We start from the raw sequence: 24,368 nt of genomic DNA, 5'->3' as shown, positions 1-24,368 counted from the left end.
TTTGACTGTATGCAGGCTCAATTGCTTCTCCTAGCCTGGGTAGCCCGGATGTTACAATGTGAATATTTAACTTGAATTCTTCGATCTGAATTTCAGCAGTCGAATTTGACCAACTTGAATTTATTTTTTCTGAAATTTTGCAAGTTGTATTTTTTTATCTGAATTTATGACCATTGAAAAATAAGTATTGAAATTCAGGTTTTTAAAATGGAGACCAAGAATTTTCAAATTTAAATTTCAAAGAGGTGAATTCAGAACAAATAAATTCAGATACATAATTTTCAAAATAAAAATTTCAATATTAAGTATTCAGTGGCTGTTAAAATTCAAAGACTTATGTCTCTTATTCGCTTCCATACTCCATATTTGACTATGACTACATGACAGCCAATGTCAAGCTAGATGTTTGATCTGGGTTAAAATGACACTCAGCAGTTCATAGAGTTCATCCAATAGTCAATTTATTGTACTTATTATACAAAATGAAAGACAAAACTGCATTTCTATATTCCTATAATTACATCACTTCATCAGAACATTTTCACATTATCTTCTCTACAAAGACATCAAACTGTCCGCTTGATATTTGACCATGACTACATGACAGCCAATGTCTGGCCAACCACTTGTGATATTTTGATGTAATGTAAACACATGGAGCTAAATATTGTCTATGTGTTAAAAAATCTGTTGAACAATGAGTTAATCAAAACACTATAAATTGTCTTTTTTTTTTACCTAAAGCGCCATCTAGTGGGCTCAGAAAGTGAATGAAATGGTTCAAAAAGCTTTACTGTGCTTCATTTGGCCATCACTACGTGACAGCTTATGTCAAGACTAACCACTTTCAACAATTTAATGTAATGGGAACCCATTAGCACCACCTGTTACATTGAAGCTTCAGTCATGTCAAATACATTTCTGAACTAATAAAGATTGATGCTGCCACCAGTGTTTTAGACTGAGGAAAAGACATTATAAGTTGAGTGTCATCTGCAAAGCTGTGGTAAAGCTAAGCCACAACGCCTTGAAATTCAGCTGTGAGAACAAAGAAGTTCATTCATATATTAAATGCCATCATGTAAATATTGTACAAGGTGAAAGAGAACTCTGTATTTCTTTTTCCTGTAACTACATCAGTTTGTCAGACCCTTGTCACATTATTTACTCTATAAATCTACCTGTTCTCTCCATATTTGTCGATCATTACGTGACAGCCAGTGTCAATTCAATTCTATTTTATTTATAGTATCAATTCATAACAAATTATCTCGAGACCACACTATCTCTAGCCCACACTAGAACGCATAATTTATAAGGACCCAACCGTTCTAGTAGTTTGTAATGGTTGCACATGTCCATCTTTGGTTGCGGCAATAGTATGTATGTGGAACATGCCTGAGTGTATTATTGTTTTCCCATGTAGATAAAATATTTTAGCTAAGAGTCAACTTCCAAGGCTGATGGAAAATGTTCTGGGAGGGTTAAAGGGCAGAACATGTTTTGTGTACAAAGAAGACATTATTGTTTTCTCCAAGTCTCAGGAGCAACACCTACGTGACCTTGAGGCGGTGTTTGAAAAACTCGATCATGCACATCTAACTCTTAATGTGGCTAAATGCCGTCTTCTACAATCCCAACTCACCTTTCTAGGACATGTGGTCTCAGGAAAAGGCGTAGAAGTGGAAACGGCAAAAGTGGAAGCAATTGCGGCTTACCCAGCACCTACGGATTTAAAGAATCTCCAGAGGTTCCTTGGGTTAGTGGGCTGGTATCACAAGTTCATTCTTCGGCTGGCCGTTATCACCACCCCACTTAATAACCACAAGAAAAAAGGGGTGCAACTGGAGTGCACAGCGTAAGGCCGCCTTTGAACATTGTAAAGGAATGCTGCAGTCGTCACCAGTGTTGGTTCTGCCAAAGCCACATGGGTGTTTTCAAGTGCACTGTGATGCCAGAGATGTAGGTTTGGGTGCGGTCCTGATGCCGGCAATAAACGAGGAAGCCATTGCATTTGCTTCAATGGTGCTGAACTGAGGTATTCCACATCAGAAAAGGAGTGCTTGGCTGTTGTGTATGCGGTGGAAAAGTGGCGTCATTACTTGGAAGGAGAAGCATTTGACGCATACACAGACCACAGTGAACTGGCCTCCGCATTTAACTGTCCCAAAACGTCATCCTGGCTTACCCGATGGAAGTTACGGCTACAGGCATTCTCTTTTCGGATCCATTACAAGAATGGTTGCTGTAATGTGGTACCGGATGCCCTGTCCCGAGCACATCCTCAACAGGACGGGAACGTAGGTGTGGCTATTGCCAAATCTTACTGGTCTGATCTACCCAAGACACTTTAGGACATTGACACGGCTCAAGAGACAGCTCCACTACGCCAAGAGCTTGGTTTTACCATCTGCCCTCCAAACACCGGGACGCCACCATTATCAACAACAGCATGGCGGATTCAACTACCAGCTGGTGGTTCCCGCTGTGTTAGTCCCAGAGTTTCTGGCTTACTTCCATAACAGTCCATTTGGAGAACACCTAGGGAGGATGAAGACCCTCCTGAAGATCCTTGACGTGGAATGGTGGCCAACAGTGCGCAAGGACGTTTGGAGCCGTGTGCGCAGTTGCCACATCCGCCAACAGTACAAGGGTTCCAATGTCAAGCCTGCGGGGCTACTCCAGTCAACAGAGGTCAGTGCACTGGGGGAGATGATAGGAGTGGACTTTATGGGACCCCTTCCTCTCAGCAAAGGCCGGAATTCAGTTCTAATGATGGTTGTTTATTTCAGTAAGTGGATGGAGACGTTTGCTTTGAAGGATGCTGAGATATTAAAAGTTTGCCAGATCCTGAAGAATGACATCTTTACAAGATGGGGGGTACCCACCTTGCTTTTGTCTGACCGTGGGCCCCAGTTCACCAGTTATTTATTGTCTAGCCTCTGTGAATCCCAAAGGTTACCCAAAAGCTTACCACGGCATACCATCCACAGACAAATCTGACGGTAAGGGTTAATCGGACCATGAAGACCATGATCACGGATGTGTAAAGACAGATGTTTGATGTATTATTTCTTTTGTTTTGAAATGCTTTACTAATTGATGTGCCTACAAAATGACACTGGGTTTTGACGTAATGATCATTAGCTGATCGATTGGACTCTGGAGAATGATGGAAGGAAGCGGTCGTGTTTAGAGGGCGCTACGTGGCATGTTTCCCAGGCAACACCAACTACTGGATAAAGTATCTTTTCTGTGGCTTAAAAGTTGGGATTTCTCCTCGGGACTACGGCAGTAACCCTGGTGCTGAACGGGCCGTGGCAAGGTGGCGTAAGTTGCAATGGGGACAGTAGTTAACTGCGGCTTCTCGCCACGCTTCTCTGGCCATGTTTTGTTTGTTAGCTACGTTTGCTATTCTGGATCCGGACTGTTTAAGTTTACCGTGTTACATTTGTTTTGTTGGGACGTTGGGGTGTTTTGGGGGAAACGTAATTAAATGTGTGGGATTCTTAGAGTGCTTTAACGTGTTAGTATGGAGGGGGTGTGTCCGATGTTTAATTGATTGCGTTTCTAATACACGCAGTTAAACCTATATTTGAAGGTCTTCTTTTTGATTTTATATTTTATTGAGCCGACTTAAAGGCAATCAGGGTGTTTGTGGGGTTTTGGGGTATTCAGGTGTTGTTTGAATAAAGTCGGCGGGACTAGACTATAGCCTTTTTATGTCAGAGAGTATTACCTTTATTTTACACTACAGAGCGTAGTAGGATGTAACAGGGCACCGCAGAGCGAAGTAGGATGTAACAGGGCACCGCAGAGCATAGGAGGATGTAACAGGGGACCGCAGAACGTAGTAGGATGTAACAGGGCACCACAGAGCGTAGTAGGATGTAACAGGGCACCGCAGGACGTGTAGCAGGATCTAGCAGGGCACTGCGTATATGGTAGATGAATCTGACGAGAAGCAGAGAAGAGAAGGGATGCCGTGTCTGTGGCTATACACCCTCCCCCACCGGTCTAGGCGGACGCTGCAATTCATCACTCCCTAACTATTAGCTTTATCAAAAAGGAGAGTTTTAAGTTTACTTTTAAAGGTGGTGATGGTGTCTGTCTCCCAAACCCAGATTAGGAGCTGATTCCACAGAAGAGGAGCTTGATAGCTGAAGGCTCTGGCTCCTATTTGAAGACTCTAGAACCACGAGTAACTCTGAATTCTGGGAGCATAGTGCTTAAGCAGGACAATAAGGCACTAAGAGCTCTTCAAGATAAGATGGTGCTTGAATGGAAAAAAAAACTGTCATAACAATTGAACAAAACTGTATAAAGGATATTATTTTATGGCCTGGTGGGGGTTCTTGGCCATGGGGGAAAGACTAGTCTCACTTTGCCAGACTGTCTTCCATCGCGGTGGGGAGGAGGAGGGTCTGGGGAGTCTTCATGGCATTCTGCATTGGGATAAAAACGTGCTTTGGTTATTGGAATTTCTATAAACCAATCACAATCGTCTTGGCAAACGTAGGCGCCGTACGGAGCAATGGTGCCTCTGCAAAGTCGCCTCATAAGGAACTTGTTTTGGTGAAACACGTATGTTCAAAAGTAGTTTTAGTCATGCAACAGAAAACTCTGATTGGACAGATAGTTTAGCTAGCTGTCTTGATTTACCCTGCAGAGATCTGAGGAGCAGTTAACCATAGTCCTCTGAAATCCACCGGAGATTAGAACGCCAACGCAAAGGAAGCCCAAGGCAAGAGACATCTGGCCTAAATAAGATTTGATGTTTACAGTTTTTACATTGATTAAGAGTGAGGTCTTCCTGAAAGGATTTATGCTGAGATACATTTAAATCAGGAGAGACGAATTGCATATATGCAACAGTTATACACAGTATCATAAGAATACATTTATTTGGATAAAAGCTGAGGTTGATTTAGGAGTGCATCAATTAAAAGTTAGGTCCTCCTGAAAGAATTTACGCTGAGGTACATTACTGCTATTGTGTTAAAACTTGCAGAGTTCATCTTACAGACTATTTAATTTGCTCTGTGTGTGTGTGTGTGTGTGTGTGTGTGAGACTTTGTAATCAACACTGCTCCGAGTATACCACATGCACCATAAATGACAATTAATTTACACATGTGCACTATCAATGTACACTTTATAATGTAATATCAGTGACTCTTTTGTGCAATACTGTGAACACAGCGTAGTCAATCTTTCGGTCTATACTTAATTTTTTTTAAACTGTTTAAGTTTTCATTATATTTAGCATTTTTATAGATGCTTTTGTCATTACACATACCCTTTGGTGCAGTATCACTGAATATGTCTAAACTGAAGGACTTATTAAGGATCTTATGTTATTTTAAAATTAAATTTGTATTTTTCAAATCTGTCATTTGCCACCATGACCAAGATATATCTAAACAGATACTAGAAAGTTTCTGTAATATGAACATAAAATAAAAGTTTAAGGAAACCTGGTTAACTAATCTGAAGTCAAGATAAATAAAAACGTTGTTTACAATCTTCACAAACTTATTACCTATTACCTATTAATGTTAGCAAATGTGCATTTTGTACGATATTGACAACTTACACAAATTGTTGTCCTAACTCTCACTGCCTTTGAGAGGCAGTGCACAGGCAGCAGCCCCCCCTACTGACCCAATGGCCCTACAGCTCTAGCATATTGGAAGGCTGGCACTTGGTGCTTGTAAACTGTACAATTTGGCTTGTCATATTCTAATCATTGAAAATTATTTTTTTATTCATATAAAAAAAACTACTTTCTTTACAATCATTGTTCTACCACTATAAAGCAAAAGGAGAAGAAACAAAAAAATGAAACAAAAAATGTTTACCAGAATTTCTGCAGGGCATATAGTAGATCTGTTACAGGACCTAGCAGACGTTGGGGCGGCATATCGGCCTGGACGTCTGCACGACGTACAAAATACGTCAGGACAATGTATAAACATATTATCTGCACGACGTATAGAAGACGTTAGGACAATGTATAAATATATCATCTGCACAACGTATAGAAAACATCGCTGACACGTCACAGACTGACGTCACTAGGCCCAGTGAGAAAACGGTCCATATACAACATCTTCCTGACCTATTCTGATTACATCGCCAAGACGTTGTTAACCACGTAAATGTACTTACTGGATCATGGTGCGTTCATGTTATCTTTGTTAAACTAATTGTGCATTCAATTGCGATTAAATTGTTAAAAAGTACCCTTCTGCCATGTAGTGGCTGTTTTTGTGGCATTGCTGTCACTCAAAAAATCGAATCTTGAATTTTAAGAAACTAATTGTTTGCCAAAAAGTCAATGTTTGCTCCAAATATCCATATTGTCATTGGTAAAAAAAATATTAAGAGCAGGGTTTACAATAGACCTTTATGACAATGCTATGACATATGACAATGACAATGCTGTTGTTATTCCAGAATTCCCGCCATTTAGAAAACTACCAGTTTTTTTTTTAAATAGCCTTATTACATGGTTTGGTTGAAAACTTGATTTTTACTGGTCAATCACTCTGATTCTGCAGTCTGCTATTTCTGTAAAACTTTGCCATTTTTTATCATAGACTCTGGCAGACCATTTTTTTATCAATAAAATTGTTTTTAAATTGATATTTGTGCGCATAGGGAGGTCATACCGTTGATCAGTGGATCACAAACAGAGATAGAAGGTGGGCTGTCCCAGTGACAACAACAACAAAGCGGCAGAAACTGATTTTACAGGAAGCCAATGCAATAGAGAGGCAAAGACCTCCCCCCCTCCAGTGGACCTTATGGGACCTTAATTTGGAGAAAAAATATGTATGGTAGTGAATGGGAGAGACAAACCTTTTTTTGATTCCGTTTGAATTGAGCCTCATTTATACCTCAGTTATAACGTGTCTCCTGATAGTTTTACTACAGCACTTACTTTTAAAAGTAAGTGCACTTACTTCTTATTTCTCCAAGTTGGAGAATGGCTCGTTTTATGTTTATTTGTAGCTCGTTGGTAACATTACTACATTAGAAAATATGCGTCATTTGTGATTTAATATCATCTTGCTATAGAGTAATAGACCCCAATTGACCCCAGAAGTTTGAATCTGTAAATATCTTTCCTACGTTGCTCACATTGATAAAACAGATGGCACGGTTTATGAATCCATGCGTACAGTTTATCAAACCAAGAGAATGGATTTGTATTCTCTGCAAACGGTTTAGTTTTCTTTTTTACGTTTCGTACATTTTGTAGCGTCTTTAAGTCCTACTTACTTTGTTAGGCTACTTTGTGGTAGTTCAAGGAATTCAAATCATAGCCATTTTATGTGGTTATTCATATCATGGCTAAAAATCAAACAGATTGCTTGATCTGTTTTCTTATGTGAAATATTCCATTGTATTTTTACAGTTTGAACTATCACCTGCCTCTTGAAAATTTTAAATTTTAAAAAATAATTTTACATAATGATAATGTAGAAAACCCAATAATTAAAATATAACGTCACTGCATGTTTCTCCCAAATGACATATTTTTAGGAATCGCTGGGCAAAAAATCTGCCCAGGTAAGCATGCCCAGACCTTCCTATACTGGGCCATGCCCGAAAGTTTACAGCATCTGGCATTGTCTGTGGTAATGCTTGAAGTATGTAGTCGTAGTGTGACAGACGTGGTTCTTTTCTAGATCTAATCAACGTCCTCTTTTCAACGGCAATGGCTTCCTTCTTTTAAGACCTAATGCAACATTCAATAAGGGTAGACACACAGGCACAAAGACACAGGTTGAAATGGTCTTAGCATCTTCTTATTTCAGTGCAACAACTGTTCAATTCAATTCAATTCAATTCAATTTTATTTATAGTATCAATTCATAACAAGAGTTATCTCAAGACACTATACAGATAGACCACACTCCAGAATTTACAAGAACCGAACAGTTCTAGTAGTCTCCTCCAGAGCAAGCAACAGTGCGACAGTGGCGAGGAAAAACTTCCTTTTAGGCAGAAACCTCGGTCAGACCCAGGCTCTTGGTAGGCGGTGTCTGACGACCGGTTGGGGTTAGAATGAAGAGTGGCAATAACAAAAATAGAAAAAATTAGTAGTCTGTAGCAGTTCTTTGTAGTAGTTCATGGCATAGCAGGACGCTGTGCGGCATTACAAGGCACAGCAGGATGTAGCAGGGCACTGCAGTGTAGCAGTTTGAACATGGCATAACAGAACATGGAGCGGTACCAAGGCGACAGCTGCTACCCTGATTTTGGAGCCTCTCTGATCCAAGGGAACATTCTGGGGAAAAAAGAACATAAGGACTCCGGGGAATGACTCCCCAGAGCTAGGTTAGTAACAAGCATTTCTGGGACATGGATGCACATAAATGAAAAGATGGAAAGATAGAGGAGAGAGGAGCTCAGAGTATCAAAATAAGTCTCCAGTTGTCTAAAACTATTATTACAGCAAAACCAAGAGAGACAAGGTAAAGAGAGCTCCAGCCCAGTCGGGCCAGAACTCTCCCCAACCGGATCGGGCTGTATGCCAAGTCTCCCTTTAGTTTTATTATATTCTTGATTATATGATAGATAAATCTAAAAACTATGTGACTAACTACTACTCCCTAACAATATTCAATTCTATGCCCTAACTAGTGTATCAAAATAAGTCCCCAGCTGTCTAAAACTATTATTACAGCAAAACCAAGAGAGACAAGGTAAAGAGAGTAGTGGTAGTTGTAGTGGTAGTAATCTTACCCGTATTTCTGGTATGATTGAGGAGTGTTTGTCTCTATTCAATTCAAGTTTATTTATAGTATCAATTCATAACTAGAGTTATTTTAAGACACTTTACAGATAGCGTAGGTTTAGATCACACTCTATAATGTACTAAGACCCAACAATTCTAGTAATTCCCACGAGAGCAAGCCTTTAGTGTGACAGTGGAGATGAAAAGTTGGGCGGTGTCTGACGGGGCTGGTTGAGGGTGTGATGAATAGTGGCAACAAGAGTCACAATAAAGGATAATGGAACAGTGAGTAGAAAGAGTAGTTTGCAGTAATTCACGGCACAGCAGGGCACCGCAGAGCGTAGCAGGATGTAACAGGGCACCGCAGGACGTGTAGCAGGCGACAGCTGCAACCATGATCTTGGAGCCTCCCTGATCAAGCATTTCTGGTTGTGGATGCACACAAACGGAAAGATAAAGGAGAGACGGACACAGTGTGTCAAATAAAGTCCCCCGGCAGTCTAAAACTATTATAGCATAACTAAGAGAGACAGGGTAAAGAGAGGACCCTGGTCGGGCTAGAACTCTCCCCTCCAAGATTGGGCTGTACTGCCGTGCCTTCCTCCGGATGTATTTTACTCCTGCTCCTCTGAGGTGTGGTTCTTCATTCTCATCTTCTGATGAGTTGCAATGGAGTCTCGGGGCTTGTTGCAAAGCACGGAATAGACAATGTGTGTCTTTGTATACTCCTGAGATCATAAAGAGAGAAATAAAGTTTTAACATTTAGTTTTTTTTTTGTGTTTGTTATAAATTTAGGCTGCACAATTCAGGTAATTAGGAGATAAGAACCATATCACAAAGATGTTTTTTAACCCTTGTAGTAGATCTGCCTCAGTCTTTTATTTACAGGCACAATGTGCTAGTTTGGTAATGATAAAATAACACATTTTCTTTTCATTTCTATATAATTTGATGAATATTGGAAACACATCGAAACCCCATTTTAAACCCAGCTCTTCTGCTTGGCTCTCTTCCTTGTCATCTGCTGACAGCTCAATATGTGGGCTTGTCCCTCAATACGTCATGATTAAATAGTTTCTGTACACAGTTTAAAATCAATAACAAATGGGTCATTCTGCCTGCATAAAACAGTGTAAAATAAGATTATAATGGCTTCCTATAACAGTCTCATCTGTATAACCATCCAAACATCCACTAGATGGCAGCAAAAGACTGAAGGAAATTGAGTCAAAAGGAATTTGTAGCGTCTAAAAATACCCTGTTAGAGGATTAATGTTAGGGTGTTTTTACATATAGTACTCTTCAAATGAACCAATCTAAGATCTTATTACGGGCACCAAAAAGGCACTCAGGTTTTTATTCTGTTCATATTTTCAGTTTACTTGAAAGAGGGCACAATCATCTTTCTGGTTCATTTCCGCTCTGATCTCTCAGGGATGACTTCACTAGGAGCTTTCATCACTAGTCGCACTTTTCACCTTAAATTCAACCAACCTGCCATCAATGGTGAAATAAAAAAGTGCAAATGCATGTTTACCAAATTAACCAAAAAAACGTTTTAAGTAATGCTAAATCTACACTGATGACACTGAAATAGCTGACATACTGTTTAAAATATTCTTTCTCAGATACAAAAGACCTTATCCTGAAGGCAAGGACAGCAACATCTGGGTGCCAGGGTGAAAGCCCAAAGGGCCTTCACTCACCGACTTTCCGACAAAACTATCAAAACCAACCCTTAAAAAAAGAGAAGAGAACTTCTCAGGAGGAGGAACGGAGAAAGTTACTTGAGAAGTCTAAGTGACTACTTTATTGGTTTCTATGTTTTCTTGAAACATTATTTTTTATCTTTTGCACACTTTCTGATGGCAGTGTTACATTTTATACACTTGTTTTTTTATATTTGGTTTTTAGTTTCTGCACTTTTTCTAATATGACTGTTACGTTGTATACACTTGTCTTTTATGTTAGTTTTTAATTCTATTAAATTCAATTCAATTTTGTTTATAGTATCAAATCATAACAAGAGTTATTTCAAGCCACTTTACAGATAAAGTAGGTCTATACAGCACTATCATTCCCTAACACTACTTAGTAACTACTGCCATGTGGCGGTTTTCCACTGCGTGGTATCTACTCAACTCGCCTCGACTCTAGTCGCCTTTTTTGGTAAAAAAGTCCCTGGGACCTGCTACGAGGTACTTTTTTTAGTACTACCTCAGTCGAGGTTCCAAGCGAGCTGAAGCAATCCCAAAAGGTGACGTGGAAACCTGCAGACTACTGGTTGGTCGGATCACTGCGTTTTTAGCAAACAAGAGTGCGGAGTGTGTGTCCAGAACAAACACGTGATTTATAAAAAATCTAACCAGACACCGACTGATTATCTACTCTCTGCACTATTCTCACTTTTCAACTGTTAAATATTAAGGGCTATTAGGGGCTTTATGTTGTTTCCAACATCACACACTGTTACTTTAAAAAAACAAGACAACTTATCAAAGAAAAGTTTTTATTTAGCTTTCCAAGTAGCGCATCAAACCCTCCTGTACATCCCGGTCTTATTCCTCTGCACCCGGTGACAGTGTCCCCCCGGCTCTGCTGGCCCAGATGCATCTCAGTCGTTGTCATAAGCCTTTCTCATAAAGATTATATGAAGCACAGCAGGTCAAAACCAGAGATCTCACACGTCAGACATCAAACGGCCACCAGACGGTCTGTGGCGGCGATTTTGCAAAGCGTGAATGCTCTGAAACACAAACGGTAAACAGCACACATGTTGGTGTGTAATCGTGGTTGCTAAAGTTCATGTACTTTATATAGTATATAGTAAATAGTGACCGGGGCCCCTAACACATGCAAATGTTAGCTAACGTTACCAGGAAACTTAACTTACCCTTTTGTGTCGGCGAACAATAGTCATGTCAACGTCTGAACTCTGTCGGAATTCCCAAACTCCTGTTTTTTTAGCGGTGATTTTTGTTGCTTCCTTCAGCTTCTTTTGAAACAAAACTTTTCTTCTGGCTGTGGTAAGTAGCAGAGGTGCTGTTGTTAGTCGCGTTGAAAGTTACATCATTACGCGTAGCTAATGCATTACGCGAGTAGAGTCGAGTAGAGGCGAGTCAAGGCGAGTCGAGTCGAGCTGTTACCAGCAGTGGAAAAACCCCATTAAATTAATAATAATAATAATTAAGAGCAGGTGCCAGGCAAACCTGAGCCAGTTCTACAGGGAATGGTAGATGAATCCGACAACTATGAAGAGAAACAGAAGCCAGGAGTGCCATGTCTTTGGCTAAACAACCTCCTCCGCTGGTCTAGGCTAAAGCTGCTGCTACTCCTCAGTCCCTAACTATAAGCTTTATCAAAGAGGAGAGTTTTAAGTTTACTCTTAAATGTGGTGACGGTTTCTGCCTCCCGAACCTAGACCAGGAGCTAGTTCCACAGCAGAGGAGCCTGATAGCTGAAGGCTGTGGCTCCCATTCTACTTTTGAGAGACTCTAAAACCACAAGTAACTCTGCATTCTGGGAGCGCAGTGCTAGTGGGGCAATGAGGTACAATGACCTCTTCAAGATGTGATAGTGCTTGACCATTTAGATCTTTGTAGGTCAGGAGAAGGATTTTAAATTCAGTCCTTGATTTTACAGTAACCCAATGCAGAGAAGCTAATACAGGAGAAATTGTATCTTTTTCTTAGTTCTTGTCAGAACATGTGCTGCAGCATTCTGGATCAGCTGGAGAGTCTTAGGGGATTTATTTCAGCAATGTGATAATAAGGAATCACAGTAGTAACAAGTAGGATTTAACAAATGCATGAACTAGTTTTTCAGTATTTGTTTTAAGACATGATATGCCTATTTTTGAATATGTTACAAAGGTGAATAAAGGCTTTTTGAGGTTTGTTTTAAATGGGCGTTAAAAGATATATCCTGATCAAAAATAACTCCTAGAACTCTGACAGAAGCCAGGGCATACCATCCAGAGTAGCTTTATCTTTAGATACTGAGGTGTGGAGGTGTTTAGGGCCCAACACAACAACTTCAGTTTTGTCTGAGTTTAACATCAGAAAATTGTAAGTCATCCAGAATTTTATATGTTTAATGCATGCTTTAAATTTTGCTAAATAACAGTGACAGTAAAGGTTACTTGAGTGTTTCCTTATAATATTCCTAGAGGAAGCATATACAGTATAAGCTGAATAGAATTGGTCCAAGCACCAAGCCTTGTGGAATGCCATGGCTACCTTTATCTTGCCTTGAGGAAACATTAACAAATTGAGATCAAGATGGTATTGTCAAATGCAGCCCTAAGTTCTAGTAAGACAAGTACGGAGACAAGTCCTTTGTCTGAAGCAATTCAATTCAATTTTATTTATAGTATCAGTTCATAACAACAGTTATCTCAAGACACTTTACAGATAGAGTAGGTCTAGACCACACTCCAGAATGTACTAGGACCCAACAATTCTAGTAGTTTCCTCCAGAGCAAGCAACAGTGCGACAGTGGCGAAGAAAAACTTCCTTTTAGGCAGAAACCTCGGACAGACCCAGGATCTTGGTAGGCGGTGTCTGACGGGCTGGTTGGGGTTAGTGGAAATAACAACAAGCAGAAAGTCGTAGGCAATTTTCATTGGGGCCCAAGCACGAAAATTTTATATTTTAAGAGTTTCGGAAATAAGCGCACAAAAATGGCTTGTTAGCGGCCCCTACAAAACTTTAAAAATTGCAAGAGTATATGGCTGCAGCCTGGAGTATCCCATGTCATCCGTCCCGTCTCATGCGGTCCCGTCTCATGCGGAGGTGTGTCTAACGGTAAATCCAGAGGGTCAAAAATGCAAAATTGCAAATAATTTTCCAGATGAAGTCACGGGTAAACTCGTGACCACATTGCAATCAATTGGAAAAACGTTAAAAACTGTTAAAGTAACAATTTTGTCATATATATAGTTTGCCAATTTCTGAATGTTATGGTTGTGTTGACAAGATAAATGCAGACTAGCCTATCTTCTGGAATAAAATAAGCCTTCGTCAACTATCATTCTAATGAATAAAATGCTTTTAATATATATATTTTTAAATATATATATATAAAAAATGTTTTTTTAACTAAACATGTATATAAGATAAATGCAGACTGTCATACTGATGAATAAAAACACTTAAAATATATGTTCGTCTATAAAATAAATGCAGATTATAGGCAGACTAAAAAAATCCTTCTGCCATGCCCGAGTTTCTACTTTTCAAAATAAAAGCTCGCATCTGGAATAAAATACTATATCTCTCTTACTTTTCAACGTAAAAGCTCACGTCAACTTTTACTAAATAAATATTTGGTTTTTAGTGTTTTTAAATATTAAAAAATATATGTCCATCTCCCAAATAAATGCAGATGATAGGCAAACTAAAGAAATCCTTCGATAGCTGCAACTTTGATTTAAGTTGCAGCTATAGAAGGAATTTCTCTACCGACAGAGGTCAAGCATTTGATTTGTTTTTTTAATTTTTTTCCCCCTTTCATACAATACAACACAAAATACAATAGAACCGCTGGCGCGGAAGTGAAGGAAAAATACAATCGCACTCTGGCCCCAGACCGTGGCAGCAGAGATCCGCAGTCGAATGCAGGACGGGTCCCAGACCGAAGGCCGATGCCGTGGTAGTAGAAAACTACAACCGCATTCTGCCCCAGGTGCCAGAGACCCAACAGCCTTCTGCCCCGGGTCCCAAAGAGCCGACAGCATTCTGCCCCAAGTCCCAGAGACCCGACAGCATTCTGCCCTGGGTCCCAGAAAGCCGTCAGCCGAGGCAGCGACTGTAGAGCTACGGTCGAATGCTCTCGCCATGCTGATAAGCAGTTATTTGCAGCATTGTCCCAGTGAACTATATGTATGGAAAAACTGTTACTTAAACAGTTTTTTAACGTTTTTCAATTGATTGCGACAAATGTGGTCACAAATTTACCCTTGACTCCATCTGGAAAATTATTTGCGATATCGTAATTTTGACCCTCTGGACCGTTGGACACACCTCCGCATGAGACGGGACCGCATGAGACAGGACGGATGACATGGGATGCTCCGGGCCATACGTTTAACATTGTCTAACAAAACGTGGTGTACATATGTAAGAGGTCAAGAGTTACAAAAAGCTCATTGGAGCCATACACTAAACACAATATGAAGTCTGCCATTTTGAATTGAAAGTTTGAAATTTGTGTTATTTTAGCCATTTCCACATGTAGTACTTTAAGCAACTCCTCCTAAAGATTTCATCAGATCAACTTTCAAATTTGGTCTGTACCATCTTAAGACGCTAAAGATGAAAAGTTATTTAAAGAAAAACTTTTTGACATAGGGCTTGGCCGTTGTGGGGTGGCCATTTTGTGTGTTTCGCCATCAAAACAGGAAGTGGGTATAGCTTGAGTGTAAATTGACCAATTGGCTCGAAACTTTTCAGGATTCATCAGAGTCCCACCCTTACGACACATACAGGGGGATATTGGCTCAAAGTCATAGCGCCCCCTAATGGCAACAGGAATTAGACCAAAAGTCAAGGTGCGATACTTTAACGAGCTCCATCTAGAGATTTAATCCAATAGACTTCAAATTTGGTCTGTACCATCTCAACACTTTAAAGATGAAAAAGTTATTAAAAGAAAAAAGTGTTATGGTGGCCATTTTGAGCATTTATCAATGAATTGAGAAGTTGCTGTAACTTATAACTTAAGTGTACATTGTCGTATCTGCCCAACATTTCTCAAGCTTAACAAGGGTCCAGGCCTGAGGACATATGCAGGCCAAAATTGACTTTTGGTCATAGCGCCCCCGGTGGCAAGTGGATATCTGCCTTCTGTGACAAACATCCGATTTACATCTTATGTGTGGTCTACATGTGATACTGAGCAGCCACCTATACTTTAACCACACCCATGTGCGTAGGCCATGCATCCTTTTATGACTCTACGTTTAGGATAGTTGTGTGTGAGGTATCATTAAACTCAGCAGTTTCTTTTTCATTGTTAATGGTTTGGCCCACCCTCCTTTTACACAAGCCACGCCCCCTTAAAAACTATAGACCCGTTTCTTGTATACTATAATGGGCAGTATCAATGAGCTTAACAGAGAGTTTAGTTTTCATTGGTCATGCTCGCCCTCTATGGTGTAGCCACCCCCCCTTTCACAGCTATTTAACTGTATGATGCAGTTTCTTGTATCATTCAACTCAGCAGAGAGTTCCCTTTTCATTGTTGATTACTTGCATTGTCTGAGTGCCGCGCAAATGCACTGTCGCAAGAAGCGGGATCCGGCAGTAACCCCGATGCCCAATCAGCCTGCTTTGGAGGAGGGTTTGGCAAAGCTATGGATGCTGCGGTCTCGGCCTGGCAACCTCCGTAAACTTCGAGTATGGGGAGGTGGGAGTGGGGAAGACAACTCTGGCCAGCATTTTTATTTTGTACTGCAATAACTATTTTAAACACTAGCTGTCAGTATTACATATTGCACTTTTAAGCTGACAAAACCAGTTTGTAACAAAATGTATGTTAGTCACTCATCAAAGAATTCAAGAACTCATGCGTCAGCTGTTTCTGTTTGATGGCTGATGGCCTCAAAGCATGCATAAAAGTTGTTCAGCTAACTTGCTGTGGACGCATCCACACATGACCAGGGGCCTGTTGCACAAAAGTAGAATAAAGATATCCAGGACAAGTGAAAAAGCGCAGCTTGACTTAGTGCGAGAACATGTTATACAACCATATGCACAAATCTCTATAAGCTAAATCTAATTATTTGTACAATTAATGTTCATACAGAACAATCAGAAAGGGACAACAACTAGAAAATGAGATGACTTCAATGCACGCTTTGAGCATATGTAAAACAATATTTGTGTTTTTTTATTCTTCTGACAAGTGACCGCACCAAAATAAAAAGATGAAGAACCATTGCGGTGTACCCGGTGTGATGAATGTAAACTACACTACACACGTAATGTATATAGGCCACGTTATTGGTCCAGGGATGTGAGACTAATTGAAAAGCTTATGAAACCAATGGAAGCTATAATAAAAAAACATTAGGCCTGCATATTAAGGTGTAACCCAAACTGTCCTTTATTAGAGAAGGATAAGCAACAAGAAAATCATGAATGTATTGGTCTCTGACAAGTCTGCCTCTATTATCATCTGGGAATGTTGCTGCATTAATAGTGTCACACTTAATCTTCTGAGCGCGTCCTGTATGAACCTAAAGCTGAGACCACGGACGCTGCGCTGCTCATCTCTACTTTTACAGAGAGAGTGGACAATGACGTGACTCACAGGTCTGCCGGCAGGCAGCGGCCACTGAGCAGCGACCGCACGCCAGGCAGCCTCAAAACAGTACCGTCCCACCGGGAAAAGTCCCACTCTGCATCTGGGTAACAGTGCAACCATTTCTAACCATCTAAACAACTGTAGTAGGGTTTAAATCAAACTTGCGACAACAATAGTAACAAGTAGGCTAATGCATGTTGTTAAAAATAAAGCAGAACACATGCAGAAGACAACGGAATAACTGTTAGACACGATTATTTCGAATCAGACGGCAGCTGATTTGACACATGAGACTCCAGGATTAATTTTAGCCTGACTGTTAGCCTGCTCTGGACCAGGCTAGCCGCAAAGAATGACTCTCCTTGGTTACTTGGCTGGGTTTAATTCAATCTGGTTTTGTGCAACCAAGTCAAAGCTAAATTCATCCAGGATAACTTGAATATTCCGGCTTATCCTAGTTTTGTGCAACAGGCCCCAGGAGGATGAGTTGGGATTGTTATCTGTTAAAGTTCTTAGACTTTGCCACATGCTTCTGGGGTTGCCTTCCTGGAATTGTACTTTCTTCCCGTAGTCCCTGTTTGCCTCCTTTACTGTTTTTTTTTTTTTTTTTACATTGTAGGCCTTTACCGTTTTTTTTTTTTACATTGTAGGGTGATGTTTGGATTGTCCATGTTGCAGACTGCAGTCCTAATAATAATAATAGATTTTATTTGTAATGCACTTTACATTAGAGACAAACCTCAAAGTGCTACAGTTAAGATCATAAAAGCAAGATAAAAACATCCGTTTAAAATACATATAAATAGTACAACAACATTTTGTGCAAGGTTAAAACTCATGATGCTAAAAACTGTTTTTAGTTATTTTTTAAAGGTCGCAATAGTCTGTGGTGCCCTCAGATGGTCAGGGAGGTCATTCCAAATCCGAGGAGCGGCAGTGCAGAAGGCACAATCACCCATGCTGCTGAGCTTAGTTCTGGGGAGTAGGAGGAGGTTGGAGTTTTTTGAGCGGAGGGAATGTGTTGTAATGAGAGGGGTGAGTAGATGTTTCAGGTAGGGGGGGCATTTCCATAGAGGCACTGGTGGGTGAGAATTGAGATCTTGTATTCAATCCAAGCAGAAACGGGAAGCCAGTGAAGTGAGTGGAGAATGGGTGAATGTGGTTGTACTTTCACACTCTCATCAGGATCCTTGCAGCACTATTTGGAACATACTGTAGTTTCTTCAGACTCTTGTTAGGGACCAGATGAGAAGTGCGTTACAGTAATCAAGCCTGGAGGAGGCAGTAGCTTACTCCGTAGGGAGTTGGGTTTGGGAACCGGAGGGTCACTGGTTCAAGTCCCCGTAAGGACCAAAATTATGGAGTGTGGACTGGTGGCTAGAGAGATGCCACTTCACCTCCTGGGCACTGCCAGGTGTAGTTGAGCAAGCCACCGTAACTCCCCACCCACTCAGGGCACTGGTTCAGCTGGCAGCCCACTCACTCTGACATCTCTCCATTAGTGTGTGTATAGATCCTGAGCATGTGTGTGTAGTTCAGCTTTTTGTGTGGACACAGAATGTAAATTGTAATTTCCCCATAGGGGATCAATAAACAGATTTTTAATTTAATTAATAGTCTCTGGGTTGATGTTTTTTAGATTTCTGAAGCAGATTTGTCGTTTGGGCAGAGTTTGTAATAACCAGGTTGAGTGTGTGCCCCCTGGTGTGAGTGGGGATATCAACAAGTTGTGTCAGATTAAAACCGTCGAGTAATTGGAGGAATTCTGCAGTTTACATGAATATTCATATCTCCGAGGACTATGATATTGCCAGACATTGTTTTTTTCAACTTTCAAATTTTGAGAGAAGGTTAGACATCTCTGGGATGAAATATCCTAGAAATATCCTGAAAGATCCTAATTTGTAAGCTTCAGTGTGAATATTTATGGCATTCTGCAATTCATGGTTTCTGGTTGTGGGATGATTTAACTGTAGTTTTTGTCCATATTATATCTACCACAGACAGGAGCGTAAATTTGATCTCCTCGCCGTGTGTGGTGTTTTGGCTTTCCCCTGACTTACCTGTAAAAAAATCTTGTAACCTTGTAAATCTTGTGAAAAAAAGTTACTTACAGCTCTACTGTGGCCAGCAGATCAGACAGCGGTAGTGTAATGGCCAATTTGGCTATTTACGTTTCTTATGACTGTGGTGTGGGTGTAAATTGAATCACAGGTGAGGTGGAGGGGGAAATCTGGATCTGGGAAACCTGGGAAGTTTTTCAACCTCAGCTGTGTGAGAGTACGTTTTTTAGACCTTGTCGTTCTTGGCTTTTAATCACTCGAGTCGGTCTTTTTGTATGTGCTTTTATCTTAAAAATGTGTACAATAAAGGATTAAACGTGCGACGACGGCGGACCTCATTATTTGCACCAGCAAGAGTTGGAAAGGGCTTCAGGTTTCACCCAGTGGCATTATTTGTGGACAGATTGCCACAACAGGTAGTATAGGCCAGCTTCCAGGTATGATTGTGTATCTGTGTGAATATGTAAGACAAATAACCATCATCTCTGGAAGACAAAATACATTTGAGAAATTGCTATTTCAAAAGTAAAACACAAAGCTTTTAAACAGGGTGCTTCGAGGTTTAAAAAACAAATTACAAAAGACTTTCACCAAATCATCAAAATAGTTTTGATTCATTTTCTTTCGATAAATTAATAATTGAGTTATTGTGCAGCACTAGACTCCTTTCAGGTTGATCCTTGCTTAAGTGTCAAGGTGCATTCAGCCACTAGGGAGTGCCAGAGAGACAAAAAAGTGTCTTGTTCTCAGAGATAAAATATGTTGGCTGATCCTCTTACAGCAACTTGTTCGTTTGATACTTTGTTTTCATCAGCTTAATTTTTAGGAAAAGTGCTGTAGATTAAATTGCCATCGCCATGTACAATCCAAGGGTGTCATTTTGGGGGGGGGGGGGGGGGGGGGGGGGGGGGGCATATGATGAACACCATACCCAAATGCTTTCATCAGTTTAAAAAAAAATCCAATTGTTAAATAAGTCAAAATTGCCTATAACTAAATTTGATGGAGCCTGTAATGGTCTATATCAGTGGTTCCCAAACTTTTTCAGCTCAGGACCCAAAAGAGAAATTTGGTTTCTCCCCGGGACCGAAATTTAGAAAAATACACCATGAATCATTGTAACATCTACACTTTTAAACTGTGGACAAAAGACGGAACAAACCATGAATTTTAATGTATATGAAGTATATTTATTCCATTATAAAAGTAAACAAATACAGAAAAGGTCTCTATTCTCCTTTCTGTGTCTCACCCCTTTCTCAACTCATGTTCTTATCCCCTCCAATCATCCCTCAGTACCGACACCAACATTTGTTTAAATAATGCTGACTTGAATTTATTGAGATGTGTGTGGCTGTTTGAAGATGTCAACCAGCTGATCTAGTCTAGGTTTGGTTTTTGAAAGTGCCCTTCTGAGGTCATGCTGAGTATTTAGTCTGTTCTCTGCCAATTGGCGACCCAATAAAACGGATCTGCGACCCATTTTGGGTCCTGACCCTAAGTTTGGGAAAAATTGGTCTATATGATAGTTTAGGCCAAGAGCTTTCTATGACAGCTGGTCCCATGTGTTTAGGACCTCCTGTTTGCTAAATGACAAGCCTTCAAACATGTGCTGGGTAGAAAAGTAAGAGGTCAATATTTCAAAGCAGGAGTGATGTATCCTCTTCAGGTTTTTCAGATTGGTATATCTTACTCTCCAGGTTGAGACCTTTCCAACAATGTGTTTGGTATAGTCCTAAGCCGTCCAGCGTTTTCACTTTTACATTTCATTGAGACCACTAGGCAATACAGTAGCAGTAACTTTACGGTCCCCTGATATTTGCCTTGGACTTAAATGCTGCATGCATGACACTTGACATATTGTCTTATCATACAGCTGACATAGTAGTTACAATTAAAAAAATGTACTGAAGCACATCCCAACCACAATTTACACTGCACTTCTTTCACAAACTGGGATTGAAGCAACAGATAACTTTTTGCATCATGAAACTGTTGCAGAACCACTGCAGCCTCAAGCAACATTATTCAGTGTTTCAATTAGGGCCTAATTAGTCCAAAAAAAAGGTTGAGTTAAAATATATCTTCTGCCAGAGGTTGGGAGCTGATACTTGACCTGGAGATAAGATAAATCAGACAATATTCTCCATGCTTGCTTAGAGAGACTGGGTTCCATTCCTCTCCACAACCTATGGTCGTCTGTACTGACAAGCAAACTTCAAATTAAATCTTTTGAGATATTGCCAAACCCTTTGGACATCCTGCTATAAGTAATACAGCCTGGTAGACAGAAAACATAATCCTTTGATACCTCCTGAATGTGCGTAAAAAAATCTAATCTGTACCCTAAGTGGGAAGATAAAGGATTTTGTAAGGCCAATATCAATAATAATGTGGGATTTAAAAAAAAGTTATTTTCCGACACACACACACACACACACACACACACACACACAGAGTATTTAAAAATGATTTCCAGAAATGTTTAACAAAAACATTTGCCATGAGTCCTGCCTAAAATATGAACATTTTGAAAATAAACTTTTTCACAACACAACAGAAGAACTGTTGTGGGGAGGAAGGAAGACCCAAATGCGGAGTAGCAGGAGGAGTTTCAAAAAGGTTTACTAAACAAAAACCGAGCAACAGAGTCCCAAAAACCCAAAAAGCACAGGGAGCCAGGAAGAACAAAAAGCCGTAGCACAAGGGCTGGAAAACTCACGGGGAAGAACACCGCAAGAGACGGCAGGGAACACTGAGCGGGATGACAGGGTACACTGGCAGGAACACTGGCAGGCCAACAGGAAACTCCCAGGAAAAGGGCAGACTAGCAAAACACAACAAGGAGACTTACAGAAGCAGGCAAAAAGACGAGGAGTTGACAGACAGTATCACATGGACTGGCAAAAGGCTCTCACAAAGGGAACACAAGATACAAGAGGTAACGAGGTAACGGAGAACAGGTGAGATATCAGGTGAATCACACTAGGGCGGGTCAAGACAATCAGACAGGAACAAAGCAAAGCTAGACAAGAGTAGACAAGACAGGAAACCAAACTACCAAAACAAAACAGGAAGCAGAACAAACAGACACTTAACGGGGGACATGAGACAGGTTTAACACAAGACCAGGGAGAAATCTCTGAAATAAACACAAGGAGGCAGAAAAAAAGGGAAAAGTACTCCCAACAAGACCCCAACCCATGACAGGAACATCAAAAAATATCTAAAGTTCTGATAAATAAAATGTATAAAAATACAAACTTGGATATAAAACTTAAAGTCCTTTGAATAAAAACACAATAACAAAAAAGATCAAAGGTAGTTGCCAACAGGAACGTTGTAGAGCGCCCTCTGGTGGACAAACTATGCAACAGCAACACTCATAACATGGTTGAAGGGTGTTTCATCCGTTTTTATTTAATTTTTTTAAATATTCATTTATCCGAATCATTAATTTGTCATTTGTCATATTTGTTAAATGTTTCTGGGTCTGGACCTAACCAGCCTAAAGAGGACTCTGTTTAGTTTTTTTCCTTTTTAAAGGAATATTTACAACGACAATTTAAATATGGTTTATGGCACTTTGGTTTTCATTTCATCAGCTTGTTTGAAGTTCTTGATTGTTCCACAGTGGTGTAGTTAGGTACGCGCCATATACCCACTGGGAAAGATCAAGGATTTCTGTATACCCACTTACAAAAGCTGTAGCATACGTAACGATTGTTTTACACCCAGTCTGTGTTGCCATTCACAAAGGAACAACATAGTTGCATGGTGCTCATTCTCTGCGCAAAAATTAAAACTGTAGACAAATGTCAGAAGTGTGGGCCGGCGCTGTGTGGCGGGGCTGCGCGGATAGTAAGAAGAGAGAGAGTAGAGGAGAGATCCAACACATGCACGGCTTTACAGACAAAATGGGTAATGTAACGCAAAATTAAACCATATCTAAATAAACAGCATTGCAGCTGTTGTCTGAAAAACAACACAGAAGGGACTAAATGTTGCGTTTACTGGTAAACTGGTAAACCTTGAGACCGTGTATAACCAACTGCTATCTGTTGAGTTTTCCTCCCATTACTCTGTCCTCTGTGACTGTCTACAGCTAGAAACTCAGCTTCACGGGGTGCAGTAAACAACTCTGACTGCCACATGATCTGACAAGGGTTACGGAGCGGTAGATTGGCAATGCAAAAAACCCGGAGCGTTCTATGAAATGACGCTTCAAAAAAATAATCGCTCGATCACGCAAATTTGATTGTGGGCTGTCAAAATTGTGATCGCGATTAAAATTCGATTAATTGTGCAGCCCTAGTACAGGCATATGAATTGCATTGTGTGTCTGTTAAGAGGCACAAAGGCATTCTAAAACTTGCCCCGTTAACTGCCGTTTTATCTCAGTGGAAGCTTGTACACGTAGCTGCAGCTCCTCCGTGTTGCCTGCCGTGTTGTTCAGGTCGTTTTTTTTTCAATCAAAGTATTCGCATATTTAAAGCAATCAAGATTACACTTAAAATGTGGCTGGAATTCTCCTTTAACGTTAAAGAAACAACTGAAAATGAGGCTGATGCTATGTGCGGTAGGGTTACGAAAATCCTATGGGGTTGTCATTTAGGGACGGGCAAGTATGAAGCTGAGAGGGAAAAATGACAGTGTGGAGATACTTTACAGATAGAGTAGGTCTAGACCACACTCTATAATTTAAGACCCAACAGTTCTAGTAGGTCCCTCCAGAGCAAGCAACAGTGCGACAGTGCCAAGGAAAATCTCCCTTTTAGGAAGAAACCTCCGACAGACCCAGGCTCTTGGTAGGCGGTGTCTGACTGTCCTGTTGGGGTTGAAAGACTGACTAGCCCCATTTGACATGCTAGCTAAAGCTAGCTAAAATTAGTAAGACTGCGATTACATTTTTGTAGCAGGCTATGCAGAACGGGACTACAAATACAAAAATATATCTGCTTGTTCATGTACACATTCAGCAAGTTGGAACAGAATAACACACCAGAACATGTCTGTTTAGTAAGCAGTATTTGATGCCCGCATTCCTACACTTATAAAATGCAGTTTAATGGGGAAGTATTCCACGTATTCAGAACACATTACAAATTACCTTTTTCCTGTGTTCTGTATTCTGTATTCGGTCTTTCGCCTTCCCGAAAATCTACACTTTTGTTGACGCTTTTTATCGATGTTTTTAACTTTTTCTTAAGTTTTTGTCCCATTGTCAACTCTTTTGATGCTTTTTTT

At 40.3% G+C, this 24,368-nt stretch overlaps 1 protein-coding gene across 1 annotated transcript in view; it reads left to right on the top strand.

Moving 5' to 3' along the window:
• The first annotated feature begins 2,238 nt into the window (after nucleotides 1–2,238).
• Nucleotides 2,239–24,368, top strand: part of si:ch211-57n23.4 (immunoglobulin superfamily DCC subclass member 3) — a 61,205-nt gene continuing 39,075 nt past the window's right edge. Inside the window, exons 1-2 of the mRNA XM_034892753.1 lie at nucleotides 2,239–2,300; nucleotides 2,346–2,694. Coding sequence (XP_034748644.1) covers nucleotides 2,239–2,300; nucleotides 2,346–2,694 — 411 coding nt within the window. The remainder of the gene's footprint in view (nucleotides 2,301–2,345; nucleotides 2,695–24,368) is intronic.

This window comes from Etheostoma cragini, chromosome 14, assembly GCF_013103735.1.
Source record: "Etheostoma cragini isolate CJK2018 chromosome 14, CSU_Ecrag_1.0, whole genome shotgun sequence".
Taxonomy (NCBI): domain Eukaryota; kingdom Metazoa; phylum Chordata; class Actinopteri; order Perciformes; family Percidae; genus Etheostoma; species Etheostoma cragini.
Note: the sequence above shows the minus strand (reverse complement) of the source record. Positions and strands in the feature narration are given on the sequence as shown.